Source organism: Anoplolepis gracilipes, chromosome 17 (assembly GCF_047496725.1).
Source record: "Anoplolepis gracilipes chromosome 17, ASM4749672v1, whole genome shotgun sequence".
In the NCBI taxonomy this organism is placed as follows: Eukaryota; Metazoa; Arthropoda; class Insecta; order Hymenoptera; family Formicidae; genus Anoplolepis; species Anoplolepis gracilipes.
Genome location: NC_132986.1, coordinates 5,963,715 through 5,979,881, shown reverse-complemented (window position 1 = coordinate 5,979,881; position 16,167 = coordinate 5,963,715). Strand labels below are relative to the sequence as shown.

General features: G+C 32.8%; 1 protein-coding gene across 4 annotated transcripts in view; it reads left to right on the top strand.

Moving 5' to 3' along the window:
* Nucleotides 1-16,167, top strand: part of Lolal (longitudinals lacking protein-like) — a 180,810-nt gene that overhangs the window by 74,890 nt on the left and 89,753 nt on the right. For all 4 annotated transcript variants that reach the window (XM_072909420.1, XM_072909416.1, XM_072909417.1 and 1 more), the window contains one exon: nucleotides 4,777-4,827. In XM_072909420.1, the coding sequence (XP_072765521.1) occupies nucleotides 4,777-4,827 (51 nt within the window). The remainder of the gene's footprint in view (nucleotides 1-4,776; nucleotides 4,828-16,167) is intronic.

Genomic DNA, 16,167 nt, shown 5'->3' with positions numbered 1-16,167 from the left:
GTACGTGCATACGTACGTCAGAGTCGCGGTTGCCTTTCTCTCATACATATTCATCAAACGCTAATTAATCATCGCCCAGCACACCCACGGCGAGCCACCCCCTTGGCAGTCTACGGAAAAAAAAAAAAAAAAAAAAAAAAAATAGGAGCGCGGTTACACAGGCACCTCCATATATTACGAGTTATATCCAAATGTCGAAGTCGTCACTATGTTGCGAGAGTTTTGCGTAAATTTGCGTAAAAATGTATGAAACTTCGGTAACAAAAGATACTTACACTTTCTTTCGAAATTTGGAAAGGAAAAATATTTAATATCGTAAGTATTAATATCTAATATATATAATAATAAGTTAAAATGTTAAGACCAAAAAATGATTATGTTAAGTTGCCATAAACTTTGCGAAATGATAAGTGAACGATAATATCTTTCAATATTAATTAATTCTTGAATAAAAGTGAAAACAAATTGCCATTGTCAGAAACAAAAGAAAGGTTAAGGAGCTATTATAAATTTAACGAATGTTATCTGAAACGAAAAAATTAAAATAATTTAGCAGCATCTCGATATCATTTGATTGGAAATAATATCAAAATATCTCCGCGTGATTATCTCCGCGCGCGTCGCTCGTTGCTCATAAATATTGTCGCACGGAACGATCAATCTAAATTGTAATTTCGTAATCCCATTAAGCAGACGGCTACCTTCGCACGCACTTGCGGTGCCTTTCCGTCCGCCGGCCCTTTTCACGCAGACGGGCCGCGTATAATTAGGTGTCGTTTATTTTACATCCGAAGGCACCGCGCCGTTGGGGAGTGACACATCGCTACCGCGCCAGACTATATGTATATATATATATATATATATATATATATATATGTATATATGTATTCTTTGCGCAAACACACACGCACACACACACACATATATATATATATATATATATATATATATTGCTCGCGCGGTGGCAGTGGCTCATAGAACGCTCGACTGCTAATGTGACGCGATCATCGCCACCCAACCATCGTCCATTGATATTATACGCGCCATGGGGATGCCCGCACCCTTCTCGCCCTTTCGGTATTTCCTGCTCACCCTGCCTTTGCGCCATGTAACACCCCCCTTCGACTCTCCTTTTTACAGAGTAGCGCCGCAATTTTCTACGTCACTGTCCGTACATTACGCGATCTCTCGCCCGCGAGATGACGATACGGTCTGACGCTTCATTGACTTATCGATATCAAGGGGATGTATCGTTTTATTCTCATTACTGCGAGAGGATTTTGGATGTTATTTGAGATGAAAGATATATGGCCAGAACAGTTACAGGCAATTTTAAATTTAACCTATCGATCATTGGACATGTTTTTTTTCGCAAAATTTTTTTACAAGTGGATAAATTAATAGCAAAATCTTGTAATGATATCTTGCATGTCACAAATGTTTAAAAAAATAATTATAAAGATTTCTTTTCGGTTATTTTTTCATACAATTATTTTTTAAATATATAAACATGAATGTTAGAACGTTGAATTAGTCTGTTATATGGAAATAATCATGAATGCAAGAATAATTTGCGCATTTAACAATAAAATAAAAAAATGAGAAGCATATATACAATATGTTTTCATGATTTCACGCAATGAAAATGTCTGTTTTTGTTTCCGTTGAAATTTTAAAATTCGGAAATGTCGGTGCGTATTTTATAGTTTGCGAAAAATCGATCCATATGTTTTGACCGCTGCTATCAAATCGCAACAGAGTGGCAGATTGCAAACTGACAAATGAGCGCGGGGACACGACGCACGGCAGACATATGGCTCCATAAAAAAAAGAAAGATATGAGAGGTGGCCTGTAGTAACCATCCAGTCGATCCAAAATTAATGGAGACCAAACACCGCACATTCTGTGTCGCCACCGGTCCCACTGTGTGTACACATTGGCGTTTGCCATTATGCTCCTGTATAATGTGTGTGTACACACCCCCTTTAGCACAATGGAATGATCTATGGACTGCTACGAGTACGGATCGGCATCCGGCTCACACTCTTTCTTTTGTGAATCTTTTAGTTTTCCTATTGTTTAGATCTTTGGCACAACACGTTTTCAACATTTTTGTTTGCCAAAAACTCGGTCAAGTTGGAATTTGTTGATCTGTGATGATTACAAAGAGATTATGCGATTTTGATACACAAACTATATCTTTTACTTTTTTTGCTATTTTTTTCTGCATTTAACACATTTTCCTTCACGTAATATATTACTAGTGTTGAGTGGACTAAAAAATGATATGCGATAAGATATTAAAATTATACGAAAATAAGATAGAACAAATAAGATGGAAAATTCAAGCATTCTTCTATTTTTCTTTTTTTTCTTATCAAAGCAATTATTAAAAGAATATAAGTAAAGCTCTATATAAACATACGTAAGTAAGAAAAAGTACAAATTACATAGCACAATTATGTATACTTTAGGTACATAGCTAAAGCATTGTTTCTAACTTATGCTAAGAACGTATGCTTCAATTTTATTCATACGAAGCGTGCACACATTTAAATATAAAATTCGAAATTTTCTTGCACAAGGCAAGAAAAAGTTTCGCACCTTACTTGCAAGAAAAGGGCGAATTTCTTCGCGTTACGCTTACAATCGTGTAATTCGGCTGCGCCTAAGCGTGCAAACAACAAAATTGGATTTGGCCACCCTTGCTTCGGCACATACGTGGCGCGTGACTCGAAGGGTGGGTTTTCGGAAGGTGGACAGAGGCACAGCGGAGTCCGGAGGGGATGGCTGCAAGATCAAAGACGCCCCGCAGCAATTCCGTACCTTCTACGTGACATATTACGTGAAAATTGACGTGGACAGGCACGAGTGGCGCGGCGTCTAGTGAACTTTGATCATTTCACCTGTGGGACTTGTGCTCGCCCGCGGTAGTCGCGATAAGGAACGATCGTCGTCGATAAATTTGCTCTTTTGGCTTTGCTATTATGATACTATTTGGCATGTGTACAAATCGAAAAATATATATATATAAGTCTTTAAACTTTTTCGTGACAGCGCGAACGTCAAACATTTTCAGCCTGTCAGAAAAGATACTTATAACAACTTGTCTTTAGAAGTAACTATTGTAAGATTATTAGTACAAAGTCCTTACTTTCCGTAAAATAAAAAATAAGTTAAAAGGAATGTTATCATTCAAGATGATAACAAAAAGCGATATTGTATTTATATATACGGAAAAAATATAATTTCTCGTAAACATTTTCCGTAAATTATAATTTTGTTGAAATATCACATTTAATATATTTTGAATTCTTTTAATAAATTTTAAAAACATATAGGTATTCAAAATTCGAATATATTTAAACATTTTAAAAGTTTCCATAACAAATGCGCTTTGGTTTTGTTATATGATGACTTTAATACGTGTAATAAAACCAGAGAATTATAACGCTAATTATTTGTTTCAAAAATAATTAATGTGTATAAAAATAGACCAAATTAACAGAAAATTATGTAAAAATTTTACCTTTGCAGGCGAGAAAGATGATTTTTTTTTTAAATTCGTTTAGCACCACTTGTTTTGTTAGAAGCACTAAAAACGCTCGAAAGGACAATTTCCTTGGTAACGAATGAAAAGGTTTACGTTACCAAATAAGAAACGCAGAGTTATATCGATATCGTTGTGAGGAAAGCAAATCTTGGAGTATCTACTTTCCGCATGCTCCATCTTTTTAGTACATTCGTAACTCTCTCGCGAAAGTATCGTTTTACAATGGATAACATATCCAGAACACATTGAGTTCGGAACGCTCTTTCTGAGAATGCCTAAAATATCGATGCTTGATACCATGCTTGATACTCGGTAGATAACTTGAAAGTATTGAGTATTTGAAATGAAGTGTCATCTCATACGTCGGCAAAATTACAGGAATTGAAGAAAATTACAAAAAAGATAACAATTTAAACAATTTTATATAATATTTAATTTTATAAAATTAAAATATAATATTTAATTAGTAGAATTAAATATAAAAAGACAACTTCTAATTTTCAAGTTTAACTATTTTTGCATTGTATTATTTACATTATATTAAACTATTTTTACATTATAATGTAATATAGAATTTTTTATCTAAAATATCCAATTTTTTCTAATTATTATGATATTATCATGATTACTAATTACTTTCTCTCTCTCTCTCCCCCCCCCCTCTCTTTCTCTCTCTCTATTTGTTATTTATTATTATAAATAATTAATATTATTATATATGTGTAAATTCGGATTTAATTCAATTATTTATAATTTTATTTATTTATTACTAAAAAATAAAGCACATACATGGAAATGATAAGTTGAATATGATTTCAATTTTACCGGCTTTGCCTTGGCTACAGAAAATTATTTCAAAATAATCTCGTATTATAGCGGCATCTGTATAGGGTACTACGATATTTCAAATGTCGCGATATGAATTTCCAGTGATATAAAAAATATAATTTTATTCATTTTTAAATATGTATAGTAATACAAACTGGAAAATAATAGAGTATTCAATTGTAATCTTTTTGTGTTATACAAAACTTTGTTTCTTTAAATAAAAGTAAAAGTTTATATTTTTTTATTAATAAAAATTGTACATTAAAATTATTGATTAATACTTAGTATTATTTAAAAAAATTGTTTCGAAAGTATTCTGTTTTATATATTGTAAAATGTATAAGAAAGATTTTATATTCTCTAAATTGATTGATTTTCCTCTTGTATGTTTTAGCAAATAAATGGCTTTGAGTTTTTCTTCGAAAGAGATGTGATTCATCAATTGGTAAGTTTCTTTTTCTCTCTCTTTTCTATCTTTGACTAAAATATTAACAACTGTACAGCTCTAGAAATACTTATGACAGTATAAAAATACGATATATTTTGTTTTCGATTTTTACAAGCTCGTATTGTATTATAAGCCTATTTTTTATTCAAAATTCAAATTGCTATTCAATATTAGAATCTGAAAACAAAATAAGATATATAATTATAGAGACATGTACTAATGATCTTGTATACACACATGTAATTTGTTCCTAGTTTCGTACAGCTTACGAAAATTAATGTTCACTATACTTGGTTCGATCCCAATTGTGAATCGAGAGTTATAATCATCCCTAAACTCTTTCGCCACGTGGAGGCAAAGCTGGCGGTCCATGTATCGAATGATTTACAGCATGTCGAGATAATCAGTCCGCGAGGGCACGTCACATTTCGATAGCCCACGCAAAAAATATGTTGGCATGTTTCGGTCGGTCAACGTGTTATTAAATATCACGTGTTATTTTGCCCCCGCGAGGTCAGAGTCATGATAATGACGTAGAAACCGCTCGTGTACGGGGTCACGTGTAAGGGGGTAAGGCACCACAACAGCGAGCTATTGGTCGCTACCATCGTACCACCCATATATGTCATTATTCTCATATACTTCGATAACAATTGTATTTATCACGTGGGGCGACTAACCGATGTTTGTCAGAGAACGTTGGTTTGATAACAATAAATACGTGCTTCATCATTTGCGTCCGCTTTCCTCGTCATCATCATCAACCTTTTTCATTAATGGGATTATAATTAGTGAAAGCATAGATATATAATTGAGAGATTTTTGAATTAGTGAAAGCATTGATATATCACAGATATATAATTGACAGATTCTAAATGATCCTTCTAACAACGATGAGTTTAATAAAAATTTTGTAAAAACTTGAAAAACATTGATCTTTTAAATTTCTTAACTTTAGGGCGAGTTTTCGATAAAAATAAATTAGAAAGAGATTAACTATATAATTGATATTTTAAATACGCGCGTTAATTGTGTATTTTACAGTATTTTAAAAAATATTTTAAATGATTTGTGTGTGTCTCAATTTTTATTTGCATAAACGCGTATTTAATTAGAAAAAAATTAATATTTTACCTCTATTATTAATAACATAAATAATGATTCTTGATATATTAGTATGAATAATGATAAATAAAAGTTCTTTTCTGTACATCTTTCATATATATTGAACTATCATTTTGATTAGTATTGATGCGCTTTCAAGATTTTGAAGTTATTAAGGATTTAACAGGCAATTATTTTTGTAAATTATTTAATTAGGAAAAAAAAATCTAAATAATTATATCGGTTTGAAAAGATATAATAGTGATTTCTGGAGATGTTATGCTCCGCCCAACACACCATAAGATATCCGTTAAATTAGATATATTTTTGTGTGAGTTTGGAGAGTCGCAATAAGGTCGATAGTGCCACGCGAGATTTAGATAATTCGAGATTGCATACGCTTTAAATCATCCTGTGCCGATCCATCAATCGCTTGTTCGTTTTCTCTCGTGCGTCAATTGAATCGCGTTACACAATACGGAATTGAGAGATTAATGATAATTCATTTTGTTAGGTTGCGAATTTATGTCAGGAAATTTCTTGATATTCACAATCTACGTTTTATATTTATTTTACTTATAATTAACTTAATATCACTCAGATTAGGATATTTTCTATCGAGTTTACTTTGATTAATAATTCACTGCTTTTTTTCTACATAGTTGTTATTGTTTTCTATCTGATAATGAATCATATGTGTGCGTAAGCCTACTTATAAATATAATGTAAAAGGAAAAAATATGTGTGTGCGTTTAATAATTAGAGATAATTGATTTTTAGTTCTTTGTTCTATGTGTTTTTTCATATTTTATAACTTAATTTTTTTATGTGTTTATCTTTTTTTCTTTACTTGATTATAAAAATATTTTTTTTCTCTTTATGCACTTTATTGATACGTAATTATTTACTTTATTATAACAATAAATTTAACTATGGCAATTGAGAGTCAATATATCATATGTAACTAAATATCATATGTAAGTAAATAGAGAGAATAGAAATGATGAAGTCTACGCCTACTTTGAATATATATATTTCTTTAGGAGGATCATGACCTTTTTCAAAGAAAAACATGTACAATAAAGTATCGCAAAATACATATATGAGTTTTGATTATGATAGTCTACGCGATCAAAACATGTTTTTGTATTTTAGTATTGTAATATAACAATACTTTTATTACACTGAATTTTAAAATTTCTTTATTTTTTTATACAAGAGAATAATTATTCTTATTATGATATGTTGACTCTTGACTAAAAATTACAATGATAAAATTAAAATTTGCTCTTTAGTCATATCAACAATTTTATCAGATTTCTTTAAGCGTGAAAGAGATACTGTATCATGACAATATCCAAGTGCAATATACGCACAGACGTAGAATATATATATTTATCTCTATTATTTATATTATTACCCATTAATTTTTATATTATTTTAATAGAATAATTATAGCTTCTCTATTATTAATGAATTTCTACGAAAAGTCATAATAAACGATTTGTACTGTCATTATTTACACACGCTTCGCGCATTATTCTATTATCTTTACATCGAAACCCTAAACATACACATACACACACATACACACACACACACACACACACGAGCGATCATTAATCGGTTTTAGATACCGACAATACGCACGAATGACGGATGATTCACGAGAAATCGCGAGATGTCGAGAGGCTGTGGCGCTATGCCGTTTCTCATCGACAGGGTTCAACGTTCATTTCGCGCAAGGACGCAAGGCTGCCGTCGTCAACGGCAATGTCGGCGGCGAAACAGTCAACGTGAACACATTGATATTTTTTGCGGTACGAGCAGAGCGAGCCTAACACGTGGAAAAATGATAAGACCTTGACAGTTGGCTCCTAAACAAGCCCTGATAAGCGCGCGATGTCGGCGCCGTTTTGCGATATCGACGCGATCTTAAATCTGAGTTACATTAATGAGCAAATGTGACACCGCGCGTTAATAATTTTCGAAAATAGCGAAAACTAGGAGGAGTTGTATTTTAAATTGATAATGGGCAGATTGTGACATCACGACATTTGTCATCATGTCAAAATATTTTAAACAATTTTGTTTCATAATATTTTGTTTCACATTACATATATAGTTTTAAAGTGCACGAGTTAGGCGCTAAAACGCACGTCATGGTAATTTTGAGCGCTTAAAGTATTTTAAACCTTATCGCATGCACGTGCATATCTATGCTTCAAATGGTAGCATTTTCTTTGGCATTTGATAATATAATATAGGCTTCTTTAAAAGTATAATTTTAAACGTTCTTTCTATAAATGTACAAAATTGCTCTCACTCATTTTGACGTAAGATACTTGCATTCTTCCATACAGATATAAATAAAAGAGATATAAATTAAAGAGATTTAATCAAGGTTCGAGAGACCCGCGATGTTTAACTTGAAATGTCACGGGTTCACTTTGGCCATCGTGAACTTCGCACCCGACAGCCGATGCGACGGTGCACACGTTAATGCGCCGGCTTCGATCCAGCGCGCACTTATTCCGCTCGAGTGACGATTCGACTCGGTAATGATTGTGCGCGGCGATTACGCAACGGGGGTAGAAAGACTCGGGGTCCGCGCACGATCGTTGAGTAAGAGACGAGGTGAAGGTGAGCGGTAGAGCCAAGAGAAGTATAGTAGTAGTGGTCTAATAGTAATAGCAATAGTAGCGGTAGTGCGCTGGACTTACACGCGGGGAGGGTTAGCTGCAGTTGATCGCTCGACGGGAGAATACTTAGGATCAACGACCGGAACCGCATCGTGATCTCTGCGGATCGCTAAGCGGGGCAAAAGGCAGAATTTCCCTTTCATCGCGCGAAGCGCCTGCTTCTTGTGTGCTCACTCTCGCGGTTTGTTAGATAACGCGCGCTACTTACCTGCACGACTCTAGCGGTTACGTACATTTACGCGGTGTTTTGCTCCACTTCACGAAAATGAGAATAGAATATTTAACCGAGTTTTAACCGAGAGTTGAGAGGAGAAGTCATTGAATAGGGCAATGCGTGAAACGATGCGTAAAATTAACGCTGAATTAATTAGTTCTAATTTTATAAAATATAATGATTTAATGGAATAATCATTGAGACATTAATTTTCTATTTTTCATATAAACAACATTTTGAACACTAAAAAACATTAATCTGGAAAAAATATACTAATCAGACTGTATTTTACTTTGCATGTTTATTTTGTATATCATATGTTAGTACATTTAGAGGATGAAACTTGTTCTTCGATAAATTTTAATTTTTTTTTTTTTTTTTTTTCTAAAACACATATTAAGTAAAAGAAATAAATAAACGCGCGGAAGAGAAATTAGTTGCGCTGAAATAATAATGCAAATGAAGATATCAGTGTACAATGGGACACGTAATGCTTCGTGCTCACAATTGTATTTAAACGTCAAGGACAATCGAAGTGACGATGACGCGAAGTAGCTGCGTTCGATTAGCGGTAGCCACATCAGGGAATACCTCGAGATTTATGTCGAAATCCCGGTCGATGCTGACTCGTCACACCGTGCACGAACGTGTGCCTACGTCGTACGGAAGGAACACGTAGGCACGGAGTGGGCCTTATAAAAGTAGGTGCGTGTAGTATGCACGTAGGGGGTTTTACGAGGAAACGGCAAGAACCGTAACCTACTTTGAGCGAAGTAGATGCGTGCGACTTGATCGAGGGGTCGGAGTGCGTTCCGGAATTTGTATGGTCATCGTTTACGCGGACAAGCTTTCTTGGAATAATTGCATCACACGCAAACCGGCTAAATTCTGCCAACTTTCCATTTCAATGCGAATTCAGGACTTCTCTGGAATTCGATTTGTTTTTGATCGACGTGTATGAAAAAGTTTGGTACGACAAGATGAGAAAAACGTCATTCTAATCTCGCCTTGAGTTAGGTGTTGAAGGAAGAAGTTAATTTCAGTATCAATATTTGCATACGCAATGTGGCAGAATATTCGGTGATGAACTTTTTTTTTAACAAGTTAGAGTCTTGACAAGAGGCAACTTTTAAAGGGAAGTTTGCAATTGATCATCGTAAATATCATGTGTTTATAATTGCAAAAATTCTGCAGTTGGCTTATCGATGTTCCTTACAGTCATCAGCTTTTATCCAAAAGTTTCTGGAAATAATTGGTTGGACATAATCACCGGATGAATTTGATATCGATGCTTTGGGTCAAGGCGTGAAGTAAAGATATAAGTGCAGACATGCAAAAAGCACGCGATATAAAAGAATAGACGATTAATTATATTCAAGTTGAAAGTTATCATACAACGCGGATAAGAATTATCGGAAGGATGAAGATTATCATTTTATTTTCTATCCAAAAATATACCATTGTATCTCATGCAACCGTTTTTCCTTATGCAAATTAAATATTACTCATTTTTAAAACGTAACGTAGCTTGCGATTAATTATTTACATATCAATTACATACAATTAACAAGCTTCATTGCGTGTGTATTATACAATGAGAATCACAAGATTCACCATTACTTTTGTAATTACATTTTAGTTATAAAATAAATGTGTGTTGCGCGAAAATAATTTCGTATTTTATAATATAAAAATTTTAATTTAATTTTATTATTTTAAATAAAAAAATATTTATTTCTATTTATAATATGAAAAAATAATTTAAAGTTTGGTATTATTCTTATCATACATTATATTTTAACGGATATTGCGAAACTTAATTTTACTAAATGCTATCCCAAAAGAATATCTTTATTTTCGTGTTTGTACTGTGTTATGTAGTTTATGTTGCTTCTGACGTGCTATGTTGCAGATAATACATATTGACGCACGTATGTTTCTTTAACGGAAATTCGTAAATATAAAAAAGTAAAAATAGATGTTATTGTATAATTGTTATTGTATAATGATTGTTTACACAGAATTAAACTACATATATCACATAACTATCGTAACACTGGAAAATATAACGCATAAAAACAACAGAGCTGAACATTGAGTCATAATCGGTATATTTTATTTCAGAAAACAGAGAAAAACAATACATATTTAATTGCAAAAAACCAGAAACACAAGAATGATAGAAAATTAATTATTACTTATTGTTAATATATTAAAGACATTTTTTTATATTCTTTTCATCACTTTTAAAAATACATGCTTATATAATTTTTTAGTGATGTATCTTCTGCGCATTTAAAAAATTAGGAGAAATTTAATCTATATTATATAAAAAAGTACATTTTAATATTATAATATTAACTCGTTATCTTATTGATAGTGTTCCGCGCTCGAAAAATTCTAAAGTGCGAGATGTATACAAGTGTCTTATCTCTCTTTTTCGCTACTAACAGATTCACATTTCCGAATTTAGTGGACTAACAGAATAAGTAAGCAATTAAGTATCGAGATTTCATCATCGAACATCGTCAGGAGAAATGTGACGTTTGACGTCGAATCATGATAATTTTGCGGTAATAAAATGCATGGTGCGCGATCTTGTGGAAGGAAGGGGGTTCAAAGGCGACGAATGTTTATCAGTCAAAGGGGTCTCGGGGTAGCGCAGGGGACATTCGCGGGAGACAGAGTGGAAAATGGCAATAACAACGACCCAACACGGACCCCCTGCGACGTCTATCGCTCATTTTCATTGCGTCAGTAGCTTCCAGTAATAACGCGACTCCCCGGGGGTTATCGTTTTATATTTTTTTTCGTTTTCTTTAGAGCGCGAGATCTCCCTCCTCCTCGCCTCGTTGCCTACCGTCGCTGCGGTCGTCAGCGATAACTCGCGTGATAAAGCCGCCTGCGAGGAGCCACTTCGCGACAAAGGCGTCGTATTGCGTCGCGGCCCCCCTTCCTCCTTCGGGGGCCAATCTTCGCCTCTATACCCCGCGTCGCGACGTCCCTTTGCGAACGCCGTCGATTGCGCGCATCGATGTCCCTGAAAAGTATTTCTTAGGTTGCATCAGCCATCCGTCTCAGAAAGACGCATTCGCGATGTATTTCACATCAACGTAACGTGGCGAGATTTTACGATAATACGAAATAAGAAACTGTCTATTGGATAAAATTAAAAATTCGAAATGCATTTCAATAAGATAAAAAAAAAAAAAAAAAAGAATTTCCTTTGATACATTATATTTTCCTTTCCGACAAAATTGAATAACAAATTTAATCAAGTGCTATAATTTAACTTGCCATTATGTCGTATTTATTAGATTTGACCTAACATGACTCAGGACGTTTTCGGTGTAAATATGATATAAGAAATAAAAAAGACATTTGATACAACGCGTAAAATATTTTATCTTACGCGAATGCATTTTAATCGACTATAATTTTAGAAAAATTTATAGCACGATAATAAATTTCTGAGTCAAATTAATATGAATAAATATCAATTATATTTTTAAAATAAATATTACTTTTTATCGTATTTTATATATATATATATATATATATGCTTGGCAAATCTAGTAGTGAATTATACGAACAGAAAGATTGAACACATATCGTGGAAGACTGTTTGTGCCCTATCATGTCACGAGATATAGAGTCTTCCATAATTTGGGTGATAAGACCTTATTTTAATGTAATGGTAAAAGTGAGTTTGTAAATATAAATCCCCGTCCGCCAACATTTAATCCCATGACAGATGAATTACCACAGTGTTTGCCTGTTGAAAATGATGTGGAAAATAACTGCAACTGTTAATTATTAAAGTTGTTTTTAATCACATTCTTTTTTGCATCAAATAAAGTTCAATGAACAAGTGAATTGTATTTAATAATGGTTTTTGATTAATAAATATACGCGCGTGTTAATTTTTAAATACCTCCTTAGAAATTCGGAGAAATCCGGATAAATTTGCAAATTATCATAATTTTACTTCTAGGAATGGAACAGGAATATGATCGAATCACCTTTGACCTTCGTTCGTAATGAACGATAGATTATGTGCAGCATAAGACAATATAATTAGCAGATATAGTCTGTCGATCCACACAGACGACGTCCTCTGACCTTCCGACGATTCCATTCGTAAAGTAGATATATATATATATATATATATATATATATATATATATAAGCGTTTACACAAGTATCAGTATATAAGTTATATTCCATTACATCAGTCGCGCGACTCGTTTTATTCCAGATAGTAAACAACTGCTGTGTATTAATTTTCTTAGACCGTATTCTTTGTAAATATTGATTATAAAATATCAGAGAAAATATTTTTTATTATTACGATAGATAATGATTTTCATTTCTTGCATTTTTGGTGTATGAGGCAAGTTCTCTATCATGCGTATATTATGTAACTGGATCAGTTGTTATGTATGCAATCTATTGACATGTGCTATGAATACTCTAATGCTATGCATGACTTTATGTATATTATTGCATCTGATAACTGTCTGAACCCATCATTCATGAACTTTTGCGGTAAGCTTCATATCTACGACTATTCGTCTTTAATTTATTTTCAATTGTTTCTAAAAATATTTTTTATTTTTATGCAATTTTTATGCAATTTTTCTTATTTTTTACAACTTATCGTCTGACAACAGTAAAACTGTTTCTACTGATTAACAATTATCTCGTGTGATATAAAATATCGGAAATAATCGTCTGGATGTGAAAAAATCAGAATTTATATTTTTTTAACTTAATTTATTATTTTTTAAATTTATTATTTTTTTATATCGATATGTATCTTGAAAAAAGTTTTCGCACTTAAAAATTAATTGTTTCTTTCGCGTATTTTCTGTTACATTTGTTCACAATAGTTTTTTTCAATTCTTTTGGGATGGTTCTCGTTGATTATTTCCTATCTTGATCGCGATTTTGCGAGAAGGAACTTGTGAGATGGATACAACGAGCACGAACGTCGGTCATTCGGTCACTCGTAGTACATACAACTGCGTTCGCTAATATTAGCAGCGGAACATGGTAACCGCGCATTGAGCTTATTCCTGGCCTAGCAGCCAGCTGCTTGGCTAACCAGAGTCAAGGTTACGGCATTACTAGCGACATGTCGACGTTATAGTTGTAGATATCATGTACGCGGTCGCGTACATATCGGATTGCTCTTTCTGCACGAGAATTTAAACGAGAGGTTTGTTAATCAGTAGAAACAGTTTTACTAATCAAACAGGACGTGACGGGCTATGATTAAGAAGCTTACAACATACTTCAATAGCATATATCAAAATATTGATTTAATTCATCTTTTTGGTGTCTTATCTGTCATATTAAATTTCAAAGCTCAAAAGAGCGATAGCATTAATTTAAAAAAAAAAATTAAGAAATTATAAAGTTATATTTTATCAATTTGTCCAGTTTCTCTTTACGATTTTTATTTTTTCTGCCTTGAGTGCGCCTTATAATTCACGTATCATCGTATACTTTATTAATTACAACATATTTATGAAAAGATACTACAAATCGCTCTATGGAAGCTTCATAGTTCATAGGAGATGCTATTGAATCGCAACGCACGATTCTGACAACGTCGTTGTCAACACCGACGACGACGAAGACAACGACGGCCTTGGCCTTCGTTTTTGAATAAAGCACGCGCAAGTATGTACATGCTGTAAGCTCGAAACGAATCGCATGCATGAATCTTGCTTCGTGAGCCAACCCACTTCGATGAAGGCGGGCTTGTATGTGAAGTGTTCGCGTCTGCGGTAAAAGCGATACAGTGACGTTACGTTACATGCCCCGTTATGGAATACAGCCGTTAAGCCAGTCTGTACATACTTCGTTTATCCGTTAACTTAAGGCCAAGGTAGTGAGCAAGTTACTTTCACCGATTATGTAGATCCCTCTTGACGTCCCCCTCTCGCTATCTCTTTCCTAACGTTAGCTTGCCGTATTAGGCACAGATCCTGTGTTTTTTTGTTGGTTTTATTATTAGAAAGAATCTCGCGCGGACTCTTTTATCCGATCGTTATCCAATTTAACTGTAGCTCCTTAACGATAAAATGTAAATACTATTAAATTTGAAATATTTAGAATAAATTTCGAGTAACTATATCCGATAAATTTGATATTTAATTTTATGGCATTTGAGAGAAGAGTTCTGCTAATCATGTTTGAATTTTTCGAATAACTGAGTTATATTGAAAAATTCGAAAATTAAATATTTTTGCTTCTAAGAAAATCTACTCATTTTAAAAATATTTTTAGGGCGATGCTTTTGTCGTGGCTCATTTGTTAATATCTATAATTGAAAAAAACATACTGATTATGAGTATTTTATATTATTTTTGAAAATGTGTATTGTGATTAGCAATACGTTAGAATGGCTATGGCATATATTGATCTCTCCATTTATAATGTTTATATTAATATTGATCGCACAATAATCAACATGCAAGCACATGAAATTTACAGCGGGTTTTTCCATCCAAAACAAATGTTTTGCTATTGACTAATGCAACAGAGTGATATATTGGCTGTTCAGATCAAATAAAAAGCTGAAGCATTAATGAATATGTTAGCATGTTTCTATAAAATATCTTGAGAGTTACTTTATTACGTTACATTATGTTGTTACTTTTTAATTGTAATACAATGTTTAGAAAATTATTTATAAATTAATGAAAATTGTTAAAATAAATTCATTATCGTCCGCGAATATTCAACGCAGAATGTTATATGTCGAATTTATAATTGTCTTTATTAAATCAGTGTACGTAATATTTCAATAATCAAATGCTTAGATGATGAGATGATTTTTTTCAAACTTTTTTACGTTTAATACGTTTAATTAAATACGTAACGTAAATGTTTAAAAAAATGTTAAAAAAAACATACATTGCTAATAAGAAAAATCACTCACCGTGCGGTTTACCTAGAACAATTTCCGTTTCAGCAGTTGTAAAAAACTTTACCTGAGATTATTGCCAACTATTTGTTGATAACAAGAAATTTTGCACAGTGAAACAATTTACTGTTATCTGAAGACAACGTACAGAAGATTGGAACTGTTTTCTAAATATGTATTATCGATAAAATATATCGTTTGTGTTAAAATGTTGAAGAAGTTGTTTCAAAATTAAAAATTGTGATATTATTCTATTATCTTACAAACTATTAAAATGTTATCGCACTGAAATATTAAATATTACATTATATTTTTTATATTTATATAACAACTTTCCTGTAGAATTATTTTAAATAGATTACAAATTTTTAAAGGAAGAA